The sequence below is a fragment of the Theropithecus gelada genome, chromosome 4, assembly GCF_003255815.1.
Source record: "Theropithecus gelada isolate Dixy chromosome 4, Tgel_1.0, whole genome shotgun sequence".
NCBI classification, from domain to species: domain Eukaryota; kingdom Metazoa; phylum Chordata; class Mammalia; order Primates; family Cercopithecidae; genus Theropithecus; species Theropithecus gelada.
The window spans coordinates 155,934,465-155,954,927 of NC_037671.1; the positions used below are offsets into that span (position 1 = coordinate 155,934,465).

The window sequence follows — 20,463 nt, forward strand, 5'->3', positions numbered from 1 at the left end:
AAAATGGGGATAATAATAGTTGTTAGTTCATGAGGACTGAATGAGATCATGCATGCAAATCTCTTAGCGTCATGCCTAGACATACTCAATGTTTATTAACTGATGCCTATTATTATTGTTGTAGAATTGCTACAAATTGTATGTAGAATTCTTAAGCCCAGGACAAACAAGGCTCAAGAGTGACTTATGGTAGGGTTAGTCTAAGAAAAATAAAATGTCCATTTCGCCTTAATCTTACTAGGAGTACACTATTCTAGGCATTAGGAAAAACCTTGAACTCTAAAGGATTGTTAAGACACTAGAACAAGGGGTTAAGGGATTTGTAAAATATCTTTACTGACTATCTTTTAAGATGGAAGAGATTGTATCATTTATGAGGTTATCTAATCTGGAGGTCTGAATTGCCTCATGAAGTTTCTTCTATCATTTGAAACCTCTATTTTGCATTAAATTATATTTTAGTTTTTGTCACAGCTAGACCCTGATTACTATTGGATATCTGATTAACTGGAAGAGAGGTAACACAGTTATCAATCTCCAGCCCTGTTTTAAAATCCAATTCAGTTGCATCCTTTATTGTTATATAGTTACTCTTAAAATATGAATGGGGGTAGTGAAATATGATTAGTGAGTGAACAGGTCTTGGTTGTCACACTGGCAGAGTGAATTTAGGATTCATTGATACTGCCTGAGTTACCAATTCATTCACAGCTCCCTGCTGGCATTTGAAGCATTGCTGACCACTGTGCACATAAAGGCTTCTCCTTTACTTTAAAACTTTTTCAGTTCAATTTTGGTTATTATAATTTATTTGTGCAATTTATTGAACAGATATTTATTGAGGGTACCAAATGCCAAGCATTATGATGTGTACAGAAGATCAAAGATGGTAGGCAAACACAGCCATGCTCTCGGAGTTTACTTTCTAGTGGGAAGGCATGCAAACAAACAATTACAATTTAAAGTGATAATGACCGTAATGAAGTTAATGGGAACCAAGTGAGGGTGCTTTTAATGCTGCCAGGGATTGTCAGGGCAGGCTGCACAGAAGAGGAAAGTTTTGAACTGAAAATGAGAATGTTCAGTGTGGAGGGGGGCAAATGAAAGAGATTTTCCAGGCTGAGAAAGCAGCATAAGCGACCCAGTGGAGTCTGTGCAGGGACGTGTAAGTAATTCACTCTGCACATGAATTACTTGTCTTTAAGTAGTTCAGATCTTATTTTGTAGGGAATGGACGCCATCAACATTTTTGGAGCTGGACATGACATGATTAGATTTGTGCTTAAGAAAAGACACTCTGCTGGTAAAGTATAAGCATGATGGTTGAGAGGGAGCCGGAAACGGATCAGTAAGACCAATAAGTAGGCAGGAGTGGTAGTCTAGTCAGGTCATGATAATTGCCTGCACTTGGCATTTGCAGTGGATGGAGAAGGAGAAGGAGGGGGTGTGTATCGCAGATCTTGGTAGGCAGGAGAATCAATATTTTAAGGTTTTGGATAGATTTTGAAAAACAGAAGAGAACCCTAGGTTGGCTCCCAGATTTGGGGTTTAGACAGGTAGACAATAGTGCCCTACACCAGTTGGTGGTACAGGATAAAAGAGCCTTCTTTGGTGACAAGAAGATAATGAGTTCAATTTTGGGCATATGAAAGCAGTTGTGGCCCAACCAAGGGGCTTGTTGAGGAGAGAGGTCCAGGACATAGATTATATATATATATATATATATATATATATATATATGTATATGACGGTTATAGGATTCAGTGGCATTAGGTTAGTAGTTCAAGCTATGGGTATGAATGAAATAGTTGAAGGTTACTTGGGAAACCTAGAACTTCAGATTTGCTTTGCAGCTGGTTACCTGAGATATGTATTGTACAGAAAGGATGGAGACCTTAAACAAGAGGCTGTGATAGAGATAAAAGGTTTTGGAAATTATTTCCATACGTATGACAAATTTGTTAATTGTTTCTTGTTGGTCTGTGGAACATCAGTAGCCTAAAATGTCTCTGTATGATTCAAGATTGCATCTTCTACAGAGAAACTTGTTCTGGTAGAAATGAAGATAATGAGGACTAAAGAAACACAGAGTATATTTTATTTCCCTTTATGAAGTTTAAATTCTGTCTTTTTCATTAACCCACAGAGATCCTTTGATATTGTATCTGACTGTAATATGTTTTATATAAAATGCCTAAGGGACTAAGTGTGAGCAACTGAGAAAACAACAGTTTGTCAATTCATGAATTGTGGTTCTATTTGATCTTCTGTTGACTGGAGTTCAGGTGAGTATTTTGTCTCGATTCTGGCTATGAGTAAAGGAAGCTGCAATTGACCATCACAGTTTTATATTTGGTACCAGAGAACCATAGCTGCCAAATATATGTTCATTGCCAACAACTTGGATCATGATCAGTGGAAGCTTTTACCTAAGCAGTCAGTGTTAGTATAATAAGATTTAGAGAAAGGCAGTTTCATAGTTTTGCTACTTGTTCTCCAGCCATGTATTTTAGCAATTACAATTTTGTTTATTAGTGTGGCATACATTAATATGTATGTGATAGATTTTTTTTTTATTAGCATGACACTCTTTTTCAGTGATTTACTTTTTAGGCTTTTCCCTCCCTTTTTTGCTGTATAAAATTACTTATAGACCCTTTTAATCACTTTCTTAATATTAATTGACCAAAAAGCAGATACACATTTTTATTAAAAGGTAAACACAGAGCACTAGCAGACACTAGTAGTTTGCCTATTCTGAGCGCATTTTCTTCGTTTTGGCTGGGATACAGTGGGCCTCAAGCCACGTGGGCCTAACTTTTGCTCTGAGGGTGATTAGCTCCATTCTTCTTCCTAGTGATTAGCGAAGGAAGTGGTGTGTGACCCAATTTCAATATATGTGAGAAGTCTGCTGGGGACCTCAGCAGTTTTCTCATACTTAATCTACTGACTAGTATTTGTATTATGGGACATGGCTGCTTTCTAAGTTAAGTGCCTTTAATCTGTTAATTCTCTAGACCTTTCAGAGGAGAAACCAACATCTTTCACGAGAAGAAAAGAAACGTATTTCAGAAACGCCAGTAGGACCCAATGAGTTGATAAAAAAAGATTTAGAGGGAAGGGACTACTATTTTTTAGCTGTCAAGTGTTAGGTGTACTTTGCTACCATCTTAGCCATGTTGGACACTGGGTGACTGTAAGTACACATGCTGAGCGTGGGACACTAGGAGGATGAGCCGTGATGATCTTGTCAAGTTACTGAATTAACCACTTCTAGAGTGACACTACCATAGCTTATAGGACTATAGGAGATAATAACATTTATTTTTAAGCCAGATGAATCAAGAATTTTTGGTATTTGCAGCTGAGTGCATCCTAACAGATACACATTTCAGTTGTGGATTAAGAAATGTATGAACAGAAAATAGATTTAGTGGGATATTTAAACGACAGTTCTGACAGTTACCACATGTTGTTAAAAGGATCCATAAACAGACTAATCAGAATGAATACTGACAGGGCCTATCGGAGGCATGTCAACCGGGGCCGTGGTGGACCATGACAGATTTTGAGACCTGCCAAGAGCAGCCTTGATTTAACAGCATTTTATCTGGTATAAATAAATTTTCTTTTATTTCGAGGATTCACTTTCATTCTTCCTTATCCCTTTAAGTGTTATTAGAGGAAAAAAAGCTTTAATAATAATATATTGAGTTATTAAAGTCCTTTTATTTGAAGCTTGACATACCATGAAATGTGACTGACTGGTGTCTTGCCCAAGGTCAAACAGTGGGCCACTTTCAGAGCTAAATATAGATTGAGAGCATTCCACATAAAGAATAATTAGGACCTGTGAAAAACCTCCGGTGACTTAGAAATTGTAGAACCAAATTTTCTGCTGTTTATATTGTTAAACTACAAGTAAAATCTTCTCATTGGGCCCTGTTGGTGTTTCTGAAATATGTTTCTTTTCTTCTTGTGAAGGATGTTGGTTTCTCCTCTGAAAGGTCTAGGACATTAAAAGATTAAAAGCACTTGACTAAGAAAGCAGCCATGTCTGATAATACAAATACTGGTCAGTAGATTATTCTTTTCTTTTCTTTTTTTTTTTTTCAAATAAGGTTTTAACATCCAAACATTTAACTTGTTTTTGAGAAAGTAACTCATGTTAGTTTTTGTGATTTCATTAATGCTTGAAAAAAGGTCAGACAGTAAAAAGCAGGGCTAAACAGTATATGTCTAGAATAAATGACTGTTACTGACTTTTGTTCTCCTGTTACTGACCTTTGTTCTCCTGTTACTGTTTTGAGTTAATAAAACTGTCCAATGTGATTTGATACAATGGGAATGCTGGGCTCCTTCCAGCTCCACTAGGGCCATGACTTCAGAGGGGGGGCTCGTACCCTCCTTGGGCCCTGGCTCTCTCACCTATTCTGGCGGCACCCCTTTACATAAGAGTTAACTTTACCACAGGAGCTATGTGATGATCATATTAGCTCATAGTATGTGTTCAATAAACAGTGGCTGGAATTAAACTGGTAGCAGAGTATGCTGTAAATGTGAGGTGTCCAGATACCTGCTGGGACTTGTCAGCCCTTCTTTTAGCCTCTTACATCCAGTGCTCTACTGCTGTATGTCCTCTAAACAGGGAGATAAAATTTCCTCCGTATTTCTCGGGGAAAAGGCTTTGACTATACATGCCGTTAAATGTTGGGCCACACACATAGAAAATAACTGACTGAATAGTAACCATGGAGTAGGCATTTGAAAATTGGCACTAAGCAGAAACGCATCAGCAGAGATTTTAGAATGACTCGTGGATTGGTGAAGAAAAAGGAATTCTTTGGTAGCTCTTGGTATCTACTTGTTTCTTCCCCTTTCCTAAATGTACATATGCTGTATATGGCACCTTATGCTTTTCTGTCTTCTGTTTTATAGAAAAAAAATTCTCTTTCCAATTGCTATACATGTTAAAATTGTATAGCATATGGCAGTTTCAAATACAAATACCTCTAACTTTTAGTTTTAGAGAAAAACAAAAGCACCGTACAGAGAAGTAAAAAGTCTATTGAAAATATGACTAAAGTAGGAATAATGGTTTAACAAAAAAGATTCTTGGCTTCCAGATTTCACAGTTAAGGCCGATTCTTTTTGCAGGTAATTAAGAACGGGACTTAACCAGTGAGATTTATAGATAAAGTTTTTCAGTTATGGTTTAATTATGTTGTTTCAGAATCTTTCTCTTTGGTTACAAAATGACTACAAAGGTGCAGCAGAGGCTAAGCAATAAAGGAGCATCTTTTGGGTCTGGGTGATAGATGTATGCCTATCGTGAATTGATTATTGAGAGCTGAATTTTTTTTTTTTTTTCTTTTTTTGAGATGAAGTCTTACACTGTCACCCAGGCTGGAGTGCAGTAGTGAAATCTCTAGTCACTGCAACCTCCACCTCCCAGGTTCATGTGATTCTCCTGCCTCAGCCTCCCAAGTAGCTGGGATTACAGGTGCCCACCACCAGGCCCAGATACTTTTTTTTTTTGTATTTTTAGTAGAGACGGGGTTTCACTACAAGAACACAGAGAAACAAAATGCAATATTGGGTATGACCATCCAATTTTCTTCAGGCCCAGAATAATTGTTTGTCTTTTTGGTACCCAATGGCAACATAAAAATTGGAGTATATTCCAAAACATCCCAATTTCCAGGAGTTATGTTTCCATGAATTGTCAAGCACTTCTTGAGCTTACATACATTTTCACTGGAACTATGACATTTCTTGGCATAACAGTTTCCATGAGTGGGCTACCTGCTGTGTAATGAAATCTTCCTGAATTGTCTCTTTTGTACTTAAAAGTATATCTTGTCTCCTAAGGCTTGGTTCCAAAATTTGGAAGGATAAAGTGGTTTTTCTCTTTCTTTACTTCATCATTTAATGTCCTCTTTTCTCTTCTCTCTTTTGAATAAAAGATATTTACTATTTTTTTCTTTCTCATGTGTCTCTACAAGTTGTCAGACTCAAATTTCCTTTAATTAATGAGTTGGAAGCCTCAGAAGAATTGGCAATTTGTACAGTTTTGGTAAGAATTGGTAATTTGTACAGTTTGTAGAGTCAAAATCTTACAGCAAGATTTGCTTTTTATTTTGACTCCAAATATATATATATGTTCAGTTATAGGTAGAAAAAGATGCTAACTAACAGAATAGAGCTTTTGGTCACAGTTAAGAATTATCTTTTTCCATTAGAGACAATAATCAGAGTGGACAGTTCTAAGTACATGGACAAGAGGCAGCTGCCACCCACCCCATACTTTTTATAGTTTCATTCCTGCCATTTTAAACAATTATAATAAAAAACCCAAAATATGATAGCAGATATAAGCAACTGTCCTAACCATGATTTGTCCGTAGCCAGGCCTGGGAGAAAAGAAAGCATGGAAAGGTTATGGTTTTAAGTTTGTGAACATAGTATCATATCAGATATTTTTCCTCATCGAGGTTAACCTTCTTTTTTAAATCTTATAGTAGACCTCCATATACTGCTGAGAAGAGTGCTAATTCCCTAATAAATGGTCGTCAGTATTGCCAGTGATTATGTTTGTGAATGGTCCAAGTTGCTATTTTTCCTGGAAGATGAACGTGTTCAGGGGCCATTCTGCTATTTCTGTGCTCTCAATTGAGTCATTTTTCCAAGATGTTGCAGGCAACAGTGCTAGGCTCCAGCCCCGAAAAGGGTCTGTCTTTAGGCCCTTTGTTTTAAAATAGGATTATATTACTCTAGCAGCATTAATAAAGGGATGTGATGGCAAAACATGAGGAACCAAGGCAAGATTTTGAACATACTACCATAGAGCTTGGTTAAGTAACATTTTTTCTGCATAATATTTTGAAATTGTGGTATGCTGTTTCATATCGTATATAGCTGAGTCTACACACAAATTGTGTTGAATAATCCAGAACTCTGGATCAGTGGCTTAGGGTTTGTAGAGACAGACAGATTGGTTTCAGATCCCCTTATTGTCACATACTCTCCGAAAGATTTCACACAAGTTACTTTGCTGAGCTCACTTTTTTCACCTGTAAAATGGGGATAGTAAATACCACCGTCCTCAGAGAGCTGTCTTAGAGATTAAATGAATGAGTAAACTCAAGTGCCTGGTGTTAAGTGTCCAATAAATGTTAGGTTTTCAAATTCTTGTCTTGAATTTCTCCATTGTTTTCTATCTTTCATTATGATTAATTCACTTAATGCTTATGAAAAAAGTAGCTTTCCTTCATTCGTGATAAATACTGTTAAATACTGTTTGTTAATATCTTGATAAATACTGTTAGTTAATGACACATTTCGTATATATATATATATATTTTCCCCCTGCCTTGAGATGGGGTATTGCTCTGTCACCCAGGCTGCAGTACAGTGGCGTGATCTCAGCTCACTGCAACCTCCACCTCCCAGGTTCAAGTGATTCTTCTACCTCAGCCTCCCGAGTAGCTGGGACTACAGGAGTGCACCACCATGCCTGGTTAATTTTTGTATTTTTAATAGAGGCAGGGTTTCACTATGTTAGACAGGCTGGTCTTGAACTCCTGACCTTGTGACCCACCCACCTCGTCCTCCCAAAGTGCTGGGATGATAGGTGTGAGCCACCGCGCCTAGCCATATTTCATTTTATTTTTTTATAGAGTCAGGGTTGCACTTAGTCACCCCTCCACTCAGGCTGGAGTACAGTGGTATGATCATAGCTCACTATAACCTTGAACTCCTGAGCTCAAGCAATCCTCCTCCCTCAGCCTTCTGAGTAGCTAGGACTAAGGCATGTGCCACTATGCCCAGCTAATTTTTTAAATTTTTTTGTAGAGATGGGGTCTCACTGTGTTACCCAGGCTGGTCTTGCACTCCTGGCCTCAAGTGCTTCTCTCGCCTTGGCCTCCCAACGTGCTGGCATTATAGGTATGAGCCATGGTGCCTGTACCTGTTCTTAATTGCACATTTTCAGAAGCAGTGCCAACAGGGAATAATTAATAATAAAGTTAAGTTGGTAGGATTTATTGCACGAACATTGACCTCCTGGGCTCTGGTTTGAGTAGAGGACCTTTTTGTTTGGAGACCAGATATGTAAGTATTAACTCAAGATGGCTGCTAGTAGGGCATAAAATTGGAAGTGGAGGAGGCAAGATTGCTACCTGGTGCTAGAAAGACTGAGGTGCATATAAATACAGCCGTTAGACAATTTGTTCTCTTCTTCCCCTCCCCCTCAAATACTATTTTGCAACGCAAATTAAAAGCTTTATAATGAACTTACCTCATTTACAGATAAAGATATCAAAACTCCGACAAGGAGACATGAGTTTCATAACTGTTAATACCTGACATCTGGGATTCAAACCCATGGTTTCCTGACTCTAAAGGTTTTATCACTATACCGATGCTGGTGATTGGGAAATGCCAGGAGTTACTTTCCTCAATGAAGAACGTTCCCTGCAAATACATCTTCATTGAACACAAAAAGTAATGTTTAGGATAATTGTTCACTGGTTGTTAGGCTATTTCCTTTGTTATTTTGATCACAAAATCATATAATGCTAGTACTATAGAGGATCCTAATATTCCTACTGCCTTATTTCTGGATGAAGAAACAGAGGTCCAGAGAAGACCAAGGGTTTGTCTGGTGTTTCCTAGCTGGCTAGTGGCAGTGGTAAGGCTGGGAAGAACCTCATTCTGTGTCACCTCTCCAGTGTTCAATCTTTGCTCTAGGTTCTGATGTTACCATTTTTAGGATTACAGGCCATTGATTTGCTTTGTAGTCTTAATAAGGTTTATATTATTGCTTTTAGGGCTATTTTACCTTTATATACAAAATCATTTTATATTTTAAAACATACATCTATATTCACTCATGTGTTGGTGAATTTGGAGGAATAATGGAAGAGTTTAAAGTTGTTGTTTATAAGTCACTAAGCTGTGAAGAAACAACTGGTTATAAAAGTGGAATTTCACTTAAAATTGTAATGTTCATTGTATGATAGAATGGAGTGTCCTCTTTAAATCAAGGTAAAATAAGCATATTTACATTTTAAATAGTCTGAAAAAGCGAAAGCAATTTAAAGGCATAAATCTCTGAACGTTAATTTTAATTATGTGGGTAGACCTGCCAGTTTAATTTAATCAGTCAGATCTTTGCTTTTTATTCCATAGATCTTCACAGTATTTCTAATTTGGAAGTCAAAGTGCATATTAATGTACCTGTGACATATAGAAACAACTGTGTTCCTTGATGACACTCTCAAATACTCTTTGATATTTGCATCAAAATTATCAAAATTCTATCTTTCAGAAAAAAAAAGCATTGAAAACAGATACTAGTGTTTGTCGACATCTTCACTGTTTTTTTTCTAAAATGTAACAAATATAATTTGTAAAAGTGACAATTTTCATTTTTCCACGCTGCAGGCTCTTTTTGTTTGGATGAGTATGAAAGTAGGTGGACTATGTTCAGAACCACTTGAGGTGTTTAGCATCATCATGTTCCCTCTCCTTCTAATCCATGGGAAATAGGTGTGCCTAACTAGTAAAATAGAGGAGCAAGAAAGAATTGGGGTGGAATTTCTGGCACTATGGGCAATTTTTCTTTCCTAGAGTGTCATAAACTAAGGCTATTATCTCTGTAAGATAACAGATTTTGAACATTATATGAAATCTGTTATTTCATGGAATAAAGTTCAAAATCTAGCCTGTCTTAAAATTAGTTGTTTTCCTGCCCCTGAATTTGCTCAATCACCTTGTGGCTTCATTCAGAAAGATGCCCTAGTCTTTTATGTTTTTGTCAGTGATGCATCTATATTTGAGTAATTTTGTAGGCTGTTGACATATTTGATGGTATAATTTCAAAATTCATAGTATTGATTACTGCTTTAGTAGGGGAATAAGGCAGTATCTCAGAAAGCAGGAATTTAAAAGATATGCTGTACCGTACAGATAACAGTCGATCGCCTCTTTCCCCACACTTAGCCTATCATTTCTATTGTTCATGCAGTTTGCTAGGTAGTTAATGGTACTTCATACAAGTTGTGGTTCCAGTGTTCTGCTCTCTTGGGTTTTCTATTCATAAACAACAATCTCTTGTGGATAAAAGAAAGCTCTTCCTCTTTAAGTAGCAGACAGAAAATATGGGTTTTTTTTTTTTTTCGGGTTTGAATTTTCATGTGTAATTACTGCAGTTGTCTGTAGGAGAAAGGACTCATTGTGGTTTTTCTCGGCTATCATTCTTAAAGACATGCAGATAGCCAGACAGCACACATGGCACTGACCTACGGCCGGGGACTCACAGTTTTGAGAGAATTAGGGAGTGTATAGCCACTTCCCTCTCTGAATGCCAGTCCCAGAGCAGTTGCATTAGGCTGGAGGACTGGAGGTGGAGCCTTTTTTGCTCACGGCAGCAAGTTCCCTTCTCCTTTCTCTCCCCCTGCGGCGTGTGCGTTGGCTTTTCAAGCTGCCTGTGCTGCTCTGTGGAGTGAAAAAGGCAGGGTGTGCTCGCAGACTGTGCTATAAACTGCAGTTTCTATTTGGGGTCCTCACGGAGAAGAACACCAGGAAAGACAGACAGGACCAGTGCCATGGGCCAGCTTTGCTGCTTTCCTTTCTCAAGAGATGAAGGAAAAATCAGTAAGTGGGATTTGTACTGTGCAGAATCCTAAATGCTTTACTATTTTGTGCGGTTGTCTTCTAGGGGTAGTTTTGCTCTTTTTTTAATAGGAAAGATAGCAGACTAATCAGCTATGATTTTTAATGTGTGTTTCTTAAAGGGACTGGTAGGTGTGTAGTTACAAATTAACTGTAAAAGTACTGCAACTTAGTAGATGGGCTGTGTTAAAAATACAAAATACTGAAAACTCATTTCTGATTCTTCTCTGTTGGTATTCTCCCAGCTCATTTTTATCACACTACGTTAGAGTCAGAGTTGAGTTTTGAGTTTCTTTAAATCGCTGCATTCAATTTGATATACTGTACAAGCCAGACTTCATTTTTCTTATCTGAAACTGGCGTATTTTCAGAGCAATGCTCAACGGTAACAGATAGAGAGGTAAAGCCTGTTCTAAAATGACACATATTAGACACTTGCAGATATTTTCATGTGTCCCCTGCTTTGTTCTTCCTGGAAGGGATTCAAGTGTGCCTATGAGACCACTCTAAACAAGTGATGCCGCTTTGCTTCTAGCAGAAACCCCATTGAACCTGCCTACATGAATGTTGAATTCCACAGCTGCTTATGCCCAGAGAAGAGAACTTAAAGTGGTGACATTTGCATTGAATTTTGTTCTTCACTGGCTTATGTGTATTCACTTACATTTTAGCTTTGTTAAATGGAATACTGGCATTTTTATTAGTATGCCGAATAGAGTTTGCCTTACCCTAGTTGCCCCGAAATAGGGAATTTTTACTTCCTTTTCAATATAATGTTTCCAGTCATACTTGCTAAATTTTCAGCCACATTTGTGTCATATCAGTGCTTGATTCTAATTTAAATAGGTCCATAGAATTTCATAATATCTGGTTCAGATGCTGAAAGATCTACATCTGGTTTATATTTCCTGCTGCTTGTTCTTCAGGAAACTAGCCAGGGACTGTTTAAAAAAATAATACATATGCTATACCTGTTCACTTGGGAAATAAGACGGTTGTTACAGTAACTCTTTGGGGAATCCTTTGGAATAAACACTGAAGTCTCCAAACACTGGAAACTGTGGAACATTTGATTGTTAACAAGGAGCCAATAAACTGTGCTCTAAATTTTACTTGTGAAAGGATACTGTACAGTATGTGACAGTCCTGCTCTTACAACTTGAGATGACCTTATAACAAAATCATTCACTTCTAACAAAGAGCATTGGCATTCATTTGGCAGCCCAAGACTTCTCAGGTTGTCAGAATGATTTATTTGTAGTTCCTGAAGATTTGGGTTGGTTGAATTTTTTCTTGGGGAATGCTTCTCTCTGAAAAACCTCGGCATGGGCCGATGCAGGGATAGTGAATTCTTTCCCCACCCTCTTCACTTTCTATCCCACTGCTCAGGATTTTCCTTTGGAGTGCCTGCTCTCCTGTTCTGGTTCTCTTCTTCCCCTGTCTGTAAACATCTTTTGGCTCCATCTGAAGAAGTGAAGTTTCAACTCCAGAAGGAATTTGTTCTTTTCTGTCTTCATTATCAGGGACTATTGGAGGACAGTCTTCTGTTTTACATACGGTGCTTCCTAATATTGATGGACAGGAAGTAATATATACTGCTTTTGGGGTTTACCGTCTCAAGTTCCAAACTTTAAGAAAAAATGAAGATAAAACACCATATCTGAAGTGAAGCCTGAGTCTGGAGGTGCAAATTATGGTTAGAAGAAATGCATTTGCATCCCCACCCCCATTCACTCCTGATGGCCCCCTAGGTCCTCTCCATTTTCTCCCCATTATTCTTTCTTCTGTCTGATTTCGTGGTTACTTCACTGTTTTTCTCCTCCTAATCTGCTTCACACTCCATTCACACACCCCATGCACAAACATATGCACATTGTAGAGCTGTTTCCTGATGCAGTGTTTAATTTCTTTGCTACAGGATGGTCTAAAGAGAGGCTTCTGTGCCAGGCACTGCTATCCTTCTGGTAATATGTACCTAACAGTACTTATAAAGGGGACATTTAAAAAGTGGCAGAGAATTTATTGCTCAGCATGCCTCAAGGAGCGTATAAATTAGCACAAACTGTGGGTATCCAGTCTGTAAGTTGTGCTGCTAATGTGAAAGAATCCATAATAGACATTTGGGAGGGTCCAGCTTTTTCCTAATCTTGCTGCTGGATTGTACAGTAACCTCCTGGGTCTTGTTTATCTTTGTGTCATCACCTAATAGCCTTGTTAGCCTACTCAGAGCAACATACTACTTGAGCACATACTAAAAGCAAAGCACAAAAATGTGAATACCCACTCCTTCTAATTCTGTAACAGGCGGTGGCCCTAGAGTGTTCTTCCTTGAAGGAAGCCCAAATTATGGATAATTTGATAAGTTTTTGGTGAAAGTTTAAATGTGTGGGTGTTATTCTCAAAACACAGGTGAGTTGGAAAGCTCGTCCTCTGCAGTCCTACAGAGATACAGCAAGGACATACCCAGTTGGTCAAGTGGTAAGATTGAAGTGACCCCTCCCCTCTCCTGCTGCTATTTTATCCTGCTTTTGCCCTTTGGTGGTGGTGATAGATAGAAATAATTCTAATTTAATTGATTTATTAGTGCTACCATTTTAGTGTATTGATAGCAAGTGATGATTTTTTAAAATGAACTAGTCATGTGCCTAAGCTGTAGAAAGTTAACTATATGCATACCCAGAAATATTTTATGCAGTTTTAACTGATATCTAATACATATTTATGGGGCACATGCAATATTTTGGTACATGCATACAATGTGTAAGGATCAAATCAGGGCAATTAGGTTATCCATCACCTCAAACATTTATCATTTCCTCGTGGCAGGAATATTTCAACTCCTTTCTTCCAGCTATTTTGGAATGTACAATAAATTGTTTTTAACTATAGTCACATTACTGTGCTGTCAAACATTAGAACCGATTCCTTCTATCTGTGTTTGTACCCATTCATCTCTCATCATCTTTCTCCCCGACAACTTCCCAGCCCCGGTAACCATCATTCTACTCTATCTCCATGAGATCCACTTTTTTTTTTTGCTCCAATGTAGGAGTGAGAACATACAATATTTGTCTTTATGTGCCTGGCTTATTTCACTTCCCATAATGACCTACGTTTCCATCCATGTTGCTGAAAGTGACAGGATTTTATTCTTTTTTATGGCTGAATCGTATTCCATAGTATATATACCACATGATTTCATCATCCGTTCATCCATTGATGGAAAGTTAGGTTGATTCCGTATTTGGCTCTAGTGAATAATGCTGCAGCAAACATCAGGGTGCAGGTATTCCTTTGATACACTGATTTCCTTTTCTGTGGATAGATACCCAGTAGTGGGATTGCGAGAAATTTTGCCAATGGGTTGAATAGTCAAATACAGCAGAGCTTGTCATGACTTATTTATTAATTAGTGCAGCACAAAACAACTTTTTGTTTAAATCTTGGAAGTTAAACATTTTTCCAAACTGTATACTTTTTTTTCACCACAGTAAGTAGAATACACTGTCAATAAATTCATATTTCTTGGAAGATTAGAACCTTTCTTTTTTTATATAGGAACATTCTTAACATTAAAAAATTGCAGTAAATATTTTAGGATTAACAAATACTATAGATGTTTTCCAGTATAGTTTTTGCTGACTAGAACTTGATTTCTTTGAATTACCTAATTTCTCATATTGAGCTGCCTGAAAGGAATGTCCATCATGAACAGAAATGTCATTGCAGATAACCCACAGGGGTCAATATTGCAGAGTCATATGGACCACTGTGGGTTATGTATCTCCTTAAGCAAACCTCACAAGAAAGCTGAATAACTATGTATATACTTCTGTAACTAATTAGAAAACATTCTGTTTTCTCTTTTCCTGTTGCAGATTTTCCCATTTTGAAGTACATTGCTTTTATATAGAGTTAAGTAGCTGAATGGCTAAAGATGAACTGACCTACTTCATGAGTTAGTCAGTCTCTTGTCACTGAAATTACTCAAGGATAGGATGGGGATATCATAAGGACATCACCTTCTAGGGGTGTTGTAAAGGGAGAATGGACTTGGTAATGAATGAATGCATTGACAACTCAGTTTCTTTCTAACCCTGATATTCTGTGATGACTGAAAATGAAATATTAGAGTAAGTATGTGTTTTAATAAGACACATTTTAATTTTATACATGAAATATGTGTCAGTATAGTCTTTTGTGAGGGATGAATTACTGGGACCATTTATAGTACTCATTTTATAAATATGAGTCAAATGTTGAGATAATTTCTGATGATATTACTTTAATCCATAAATTGAGGTATGCAGTGTGGATTTAATGTCTGGCGAATACTTATATATAACCACAATTACCATAAAGGTGATCAAATTTTACACAAGGAAATCTATACTTAGATTTTCCAATTACCTAGAAGTCATCCTAGAAATCCTACAGCCTCATACTTTGCTCTTCTCATTTGCATCTAAGATATGCTGACTTCATGGTTACCTTTCATATGTCTGCTCTATCTTATCACATGGATTTCAAACACCTCGTATTCAGGGTATGTATTGTACATCTCTCTTAGTAGCACCAGACCCTAACATAGTATCTTACCCAGAGGAGGCATGTTCTAAATGCTTGTCGATGAAGGGAATGATACACATTTCTTGTGAGTGTGAGAGAGCTTCAGTGTCAATCAGTCTATCAGAGGGTAGAATATGGAATAACTCTGGTTAATGTTGGAATCCATGAAGAGCTTTGGTTACTGAACGTACCAGAGAAACATTTTAACAGGCTCACACTGACTTTACATTCTGGGCCCCAGGGAATGTGGATAGGGAGCCTCCCATCAAAGGACAGTGACACTTTATTTTTCTTCCTTGCCAGTAAAAATGTGTTTGCCCACAGGGGACACAGTATAACTCCAGGTCTGCCACTGCCTGTTGAAAACATACGGCCCATTGCTTGGCATGCAGTTCTTACTGTAGACCGAGCACAGGCCTGGGAGAACAGAGAACTGGGTGAGAAACCCAGCTCTGCTCTTACATCTTGTCTGAGCAAGCTGCTAACATCTCAGGGCTTCAGTTCCTCAGATTTAAGAAGTGGGGGTTGAACTACTCTTCTTTTGAAAGTTTAATTTATGTTTTCCCATTTGCCCCTTAGAGCTAAGAGTCTAGGGAATAAAAGAATGAGTGATAGAGATGTGATGCAATTGTTTTTCTTCCTCCTCCTCTATATCTTCCTCTTTGACTTCCCCTCTTTCTCTTTCTCCTCTTCTTAATTTATTTAATGCTTACTGTGTGCCAAGTACTAGGCTAGAATTATGTTCAAGACTGCTTATTAAATGCAACTGGTAGAAAATAGATGCTCCCCTGTCTCATTTAAGAGGGCAAGTTGCTGAAAGCCAGAAGTGTGGGGGATTTCTCAGTTACAGTCCTCCGGGGTGCCATGGGGCTGAGAGCTGGTAGAAGGCTGGGATCCCAGGCAGCTCGGTATCTGCTGTCCGCTTTCTGAAGCAGTGAAGCCAGAGGTGTTGTGTGTAACCTGAGACTACATTTTGCATAAGATTTCTGTGGGTAATATTGTGGTGGAGCAGGAATGGTGTGCAAGGTAAAACAAACATTTAACCATAGTCACTAAAGATTCGATTTTCCCTTTATTAAATAATTCGTAATTTGTAATCAGGAAGCTTATGTTTCTAACATCAAGTAAAGGAACATTAGAGCAAATGCTAGTAGTTGCTATTCATATCTCACCTTCCTGATTCCTTCTATTAATTCACAGGCTATGTGGTAACTGTATTCCTTCTTGTTATTCTGACATTTTTAGAGTTTGCAGGATTCTACCGTCAAATGTTGAATAATTTTTATGAGGAATAGCAAGGTCGTAGACTTGTTCCCAGCCCCCAGTAGAGCCATTGACTGCCATGAGCTGTATCCAGAAGCCCTGTCCTTCAGCACTGTGACGTGGTCTGTCTTATGTCGTCTTCCTGGGGGGCCATGAAAGAAGAAGCGGGACTCTGATATACCAAAAGCTTTTGGCTAATAAAAGAAAGCTTCATATCTGTTGCTCCTTCCTGGAGCATTATTATTATTTTAAGAGATGGCCCAGGCAGGTCTCAAACTCCTGGCCTCAAGCGATCCTCCCACCTCGGCCTCCCAGAGTATTGGGATTATAGGTGTGAGCCACTGCACCCAGCCATGGATTTGCATTTTAATAAGACCAAATTATCCCAAGTGCTCTTGGGAAATATTTATAGTAAAATAATGAAATAAAAAATAAAATAAAATAAATAAGCAGTGATGATGACTTAGCCCAACTCAAAAGAGTTTCAGAATTCTCAATTTCTATATTGTAGAAAAATAGAGGCCCTATTTTTTGAGAAATGTCTGTTCATATCCTTTGCCCACTTTTTGATGGGGTTGTTTGTTTTTTTCTTGTAAATTTGTTTGAGTTCTTTGTAGGTTCTGGATATTAGCCCTTTGTCAGATGAGTAGATTGCAAAAATTTTCTCCCATTCTGTAGGTTGCCTGTTCACTCTGATGGTAGTTTCTTTTGCTGTGCAGAAGTGCAAATCAAAACCACAATGAGATACCATCTCACACCAGTTAGAATGGCGATCATTAAAAAGTCAGGAAACAACAGGTGCTGGAGAGAATGTGGAGAAATAGGAACACTTTTACACTGTTGGTGGGATTGTAAACTAGTTCAACCATTATGGAAAACAGTGTGGTGATTCCTCAAGGATCTAGAACTAGATGTACCACATGACCCAGCCATCCCATTACTGGGTATATACCCAAAGGATTATAAATCATGCTGCTATAAAGACACATGCACACGTATGTTTATTGCGGCACTATTCACAATAGCAAAGACTTGGAATCCACCCAAATGTCCATCAGTGACAGACTGGATTAAGAAAATGTGGCACATACACACCATGGAATACTATGCAGCCATAAAATAGGATGAGTTTGTGTCCTTTGTAGGGACATGGATGCAGCTGGAAACCATCATTCTTAGCAAACTATCACAAGAACAGAAAACCAAACACCACATGTTCTCACTCATAGGTGGGAACTGAACAATGAGATCACTTGGACTCGGGAAGGGGAACATCACACACCGGGGCCTATCATGGGGAGGGGGGAGGGGGGAGGGATTGCATTGGGAGTTATACCTGATGTAAATGACGAGTTGATGGGTGCTGACGAGTTGATGGGTGCAGCACACCAACATGGCACAAGTATACATATGTAACAAACCTGCACGTTGTGCACATGTACCCTAGAACTTAAAGTATAATAATAAAAAATAATAATAATAAAAATAAAAAAATAAAAAAATAAAAAAAAAAAGAAAAATAGAGGCCCTAGAAACAAAATGGCTCAGTTTGCACTTTTGGTTCTGACATTTACCGTTTAACTTCTCTAAGCTTTTTTCTGTACCTTTGTCTTAAACAGTATCTACTTATTGTGAAAATTAAATAAGCTAATGCCTATAAAATTCCTGACAGTGTGCTTGGCATATAATAGACTCAGTAAATATAAATTTCTCTGTAGCAAATAGTGTGTTAATTGCATAGCTGCAGTCAGAAGTCAGCTTGAGCTTGGGCAACGTGGCGAAAATTAACTGGGTTTGATGATGTGCACCTGTAGTCCCAGCCACTCGGGAGGCTGAAATGCCATGATTGCACCACTGCACTCCAGCCTGGGTGACAAAGTGAGACAGACCTTGTCTCCAAAAAAAAAAAAAAAAAAAAGTCAGCTTGGCAGAACTATACTTTTATTTCTACCTTATGCAGTAGAGATAAAAAGGCACTTAGAATGTCAGACCTTGAATTGTCGAGTAGACTTGTGGCATTGATCTGGCATTGATCCTCATTTCCTATGGGGAACTCTTTCCCCCTCTTCTTGGGGTCTTGTCCATCATGAAGCCTTACTTCCTGCACCAGGAGAGACATGTGGTCCCAGCAAAGTCAACCATGATCTTCCTTGAGATTTGATAGAGAGCCTGTGTTCCTTTTGGGTTGTGAGCAGAAAGGCTGCCATCCTAAGATCACAGTACTTGGAACTGTAGAGCAAGTACAGTGAGGAAGAGTCATTCTGAGAATGGAGCCAGCACAGAGGGAAGTAAGCCTAGGGAAGGAAGAGTCCTGATGAGTGTTTGAGCCTCTGAGTTCAGCCATGCCCAAGACCTTCTCCACTACATGAAGCAATAAATCCTCTCCTTTTTCTTTGTTTATACTTGCTTGATTTAGGGGACACTCAGTGTGTATAAGTAGAAATAAAACCATAGTTATGCCAAGCTGACTTCTAAGGTGACTGTGGTTACACAATTAATACACTTTTTTGTTGCAGGGAAATTATATTTACTGAGTTTATTAGATGCCAAGTCCCAGTGTATATTCCAAAACAAATATTGCCAAACCTAGTGAAGAAGCCAGAGCTCTCTGACTTATTCTTCATGTTCCATTTTAGTTGCAATGAAATGTAGCCTTAAGTCAGAGCTGCTGTTAAAGAGTAGCAGGTTCACTTCAATGAATGTTGTTGAGCCCATCGTTCAGAAAACTCTGAGCCAGGTGTTCTGGAAGGTACAATGATGAGTAGCACATGCTTCCTACTACTGGATTCTTTCTTTAAAATGTTACATGGCCTTGTAAAAAGAAATCTGTGAGATCTCAAAGTTTATTGTGCCTTGAACATAAAAAGCCAAGATAAAGGATATTGATTGATGCTTTCAGTCTAACAAGCAAAGCCATGTCTCTTACGTGCCCAGGAAGTTCCACAGCTAAGTCACTGAGAGTGAGTTAATTACTACCAAAATTGGAAATTACCTTAAGCTCCTATCACAGGCAGGATTTACAACTTGACACGAACATACAGTTCCTACAGCAAACATCTTAGCAAATAAAATCTTCTGTGACTGACGTTCATAATGTGAGTTACAAGTTAACAGACCTTGAAACTATTAAAATAAATCGTTCATAGACAAAAGGGGAACTGTATGATGAAAATATAAAGAATAAGTGTAGCTTTAACTTAAATTATATGCTAACTAGAATATAAATGTTAATTTTATTAAAGTCTAAATCAAAGATATTTGTGGCTTACAATTTTCTGCATTTAGATACTTTCCCCCAAAACTTATGAATTTAATCAAGAATATTAATAAGACTATTATGTATATATGTGGTGCCAGGGAGAGAGTGATATACGAACAAGATGCTTGGCGTGGATTGACTTAGGATCTCATATTCCCAAGGGAGTCAGAGCTCACCTAGTTACCTAGTTTGTAATGCTGATGGGAGAGGGAAGAAGGAATCTGGTGGAAAGGGTGATTCACTCTTAATGACCTGGCTCAGATCCCCTCCCCTGCCTCTTTTCTGACTTTGAGGTCAGATAGTTGTTGTTGGCATTTTCCTTGTGAATTACATCAGGCTTCAGTTTGATGTCTCATATCTGACTGTTTAAGCGAAAATATAATTCACACTTTCTAAGCATTTTAAATGTTCAGCTAAAGTTAGCTGTGATATGCAGCCTTTTTAGGATTTCATTGGTAGCTGATAAACTGGAAAGCAGATGACTTGTTAATCTCAGACTTTCTATCTAGGGCTATTGTAGTCAGACCTTGTTTAGAGTACTGGCCAGCTGGAGGGTGTCCTGAGGGAGACCAGGATGGTGAGGAGCCTGGAAACCACATCACAAGAGGAAAGCTGAAGGACTCAGGCAGCTTAGCTGGGAGGAGCGAAGGCAGAAGAATTAGTGGTCTTAAAACATTTAGAGGGCTCTTTAATGT

At 38.2% G+C, this 20,463-nt stretch overlaps 1 protein-coding gene across 3 annotated transcripts in view; it reads left to right on the forward strand.

Annotated features, from left to right (window-relative positions):
• AKAP7 (A-kinase anchoring protein 7) overlaps positions 1-20,463 on the forward strand; it is a 147,313-nt gene that overhangs the window by 100,771 nt on the left and 26,079 nt on the right. Inside the window, exons 1-2 of one of the 3 annotated variants that reach the window (XM_025384226.1) lie at positions 10,204-10,659; positions 13,087-13,155. The exons of 1 other annotated variant lie outside the window; for it this stretch is intronic. In XM_025384226.1, the coding sequence (XP_025240011.1) occupies positions 10,611-10,659; positions 13,087-13,155 (118 nt within the window). In that variant the 5' untranslated portion in view covers positions 10,204-10,610. Of the gene's footprint in view, positions 1-10,203; positions 10,660-13,086; positions 13,156-20,463 lie in introns of those variants that run through there. One more of the 3 variants, XM_025384227.1, reaches the window with a different exon arrangement.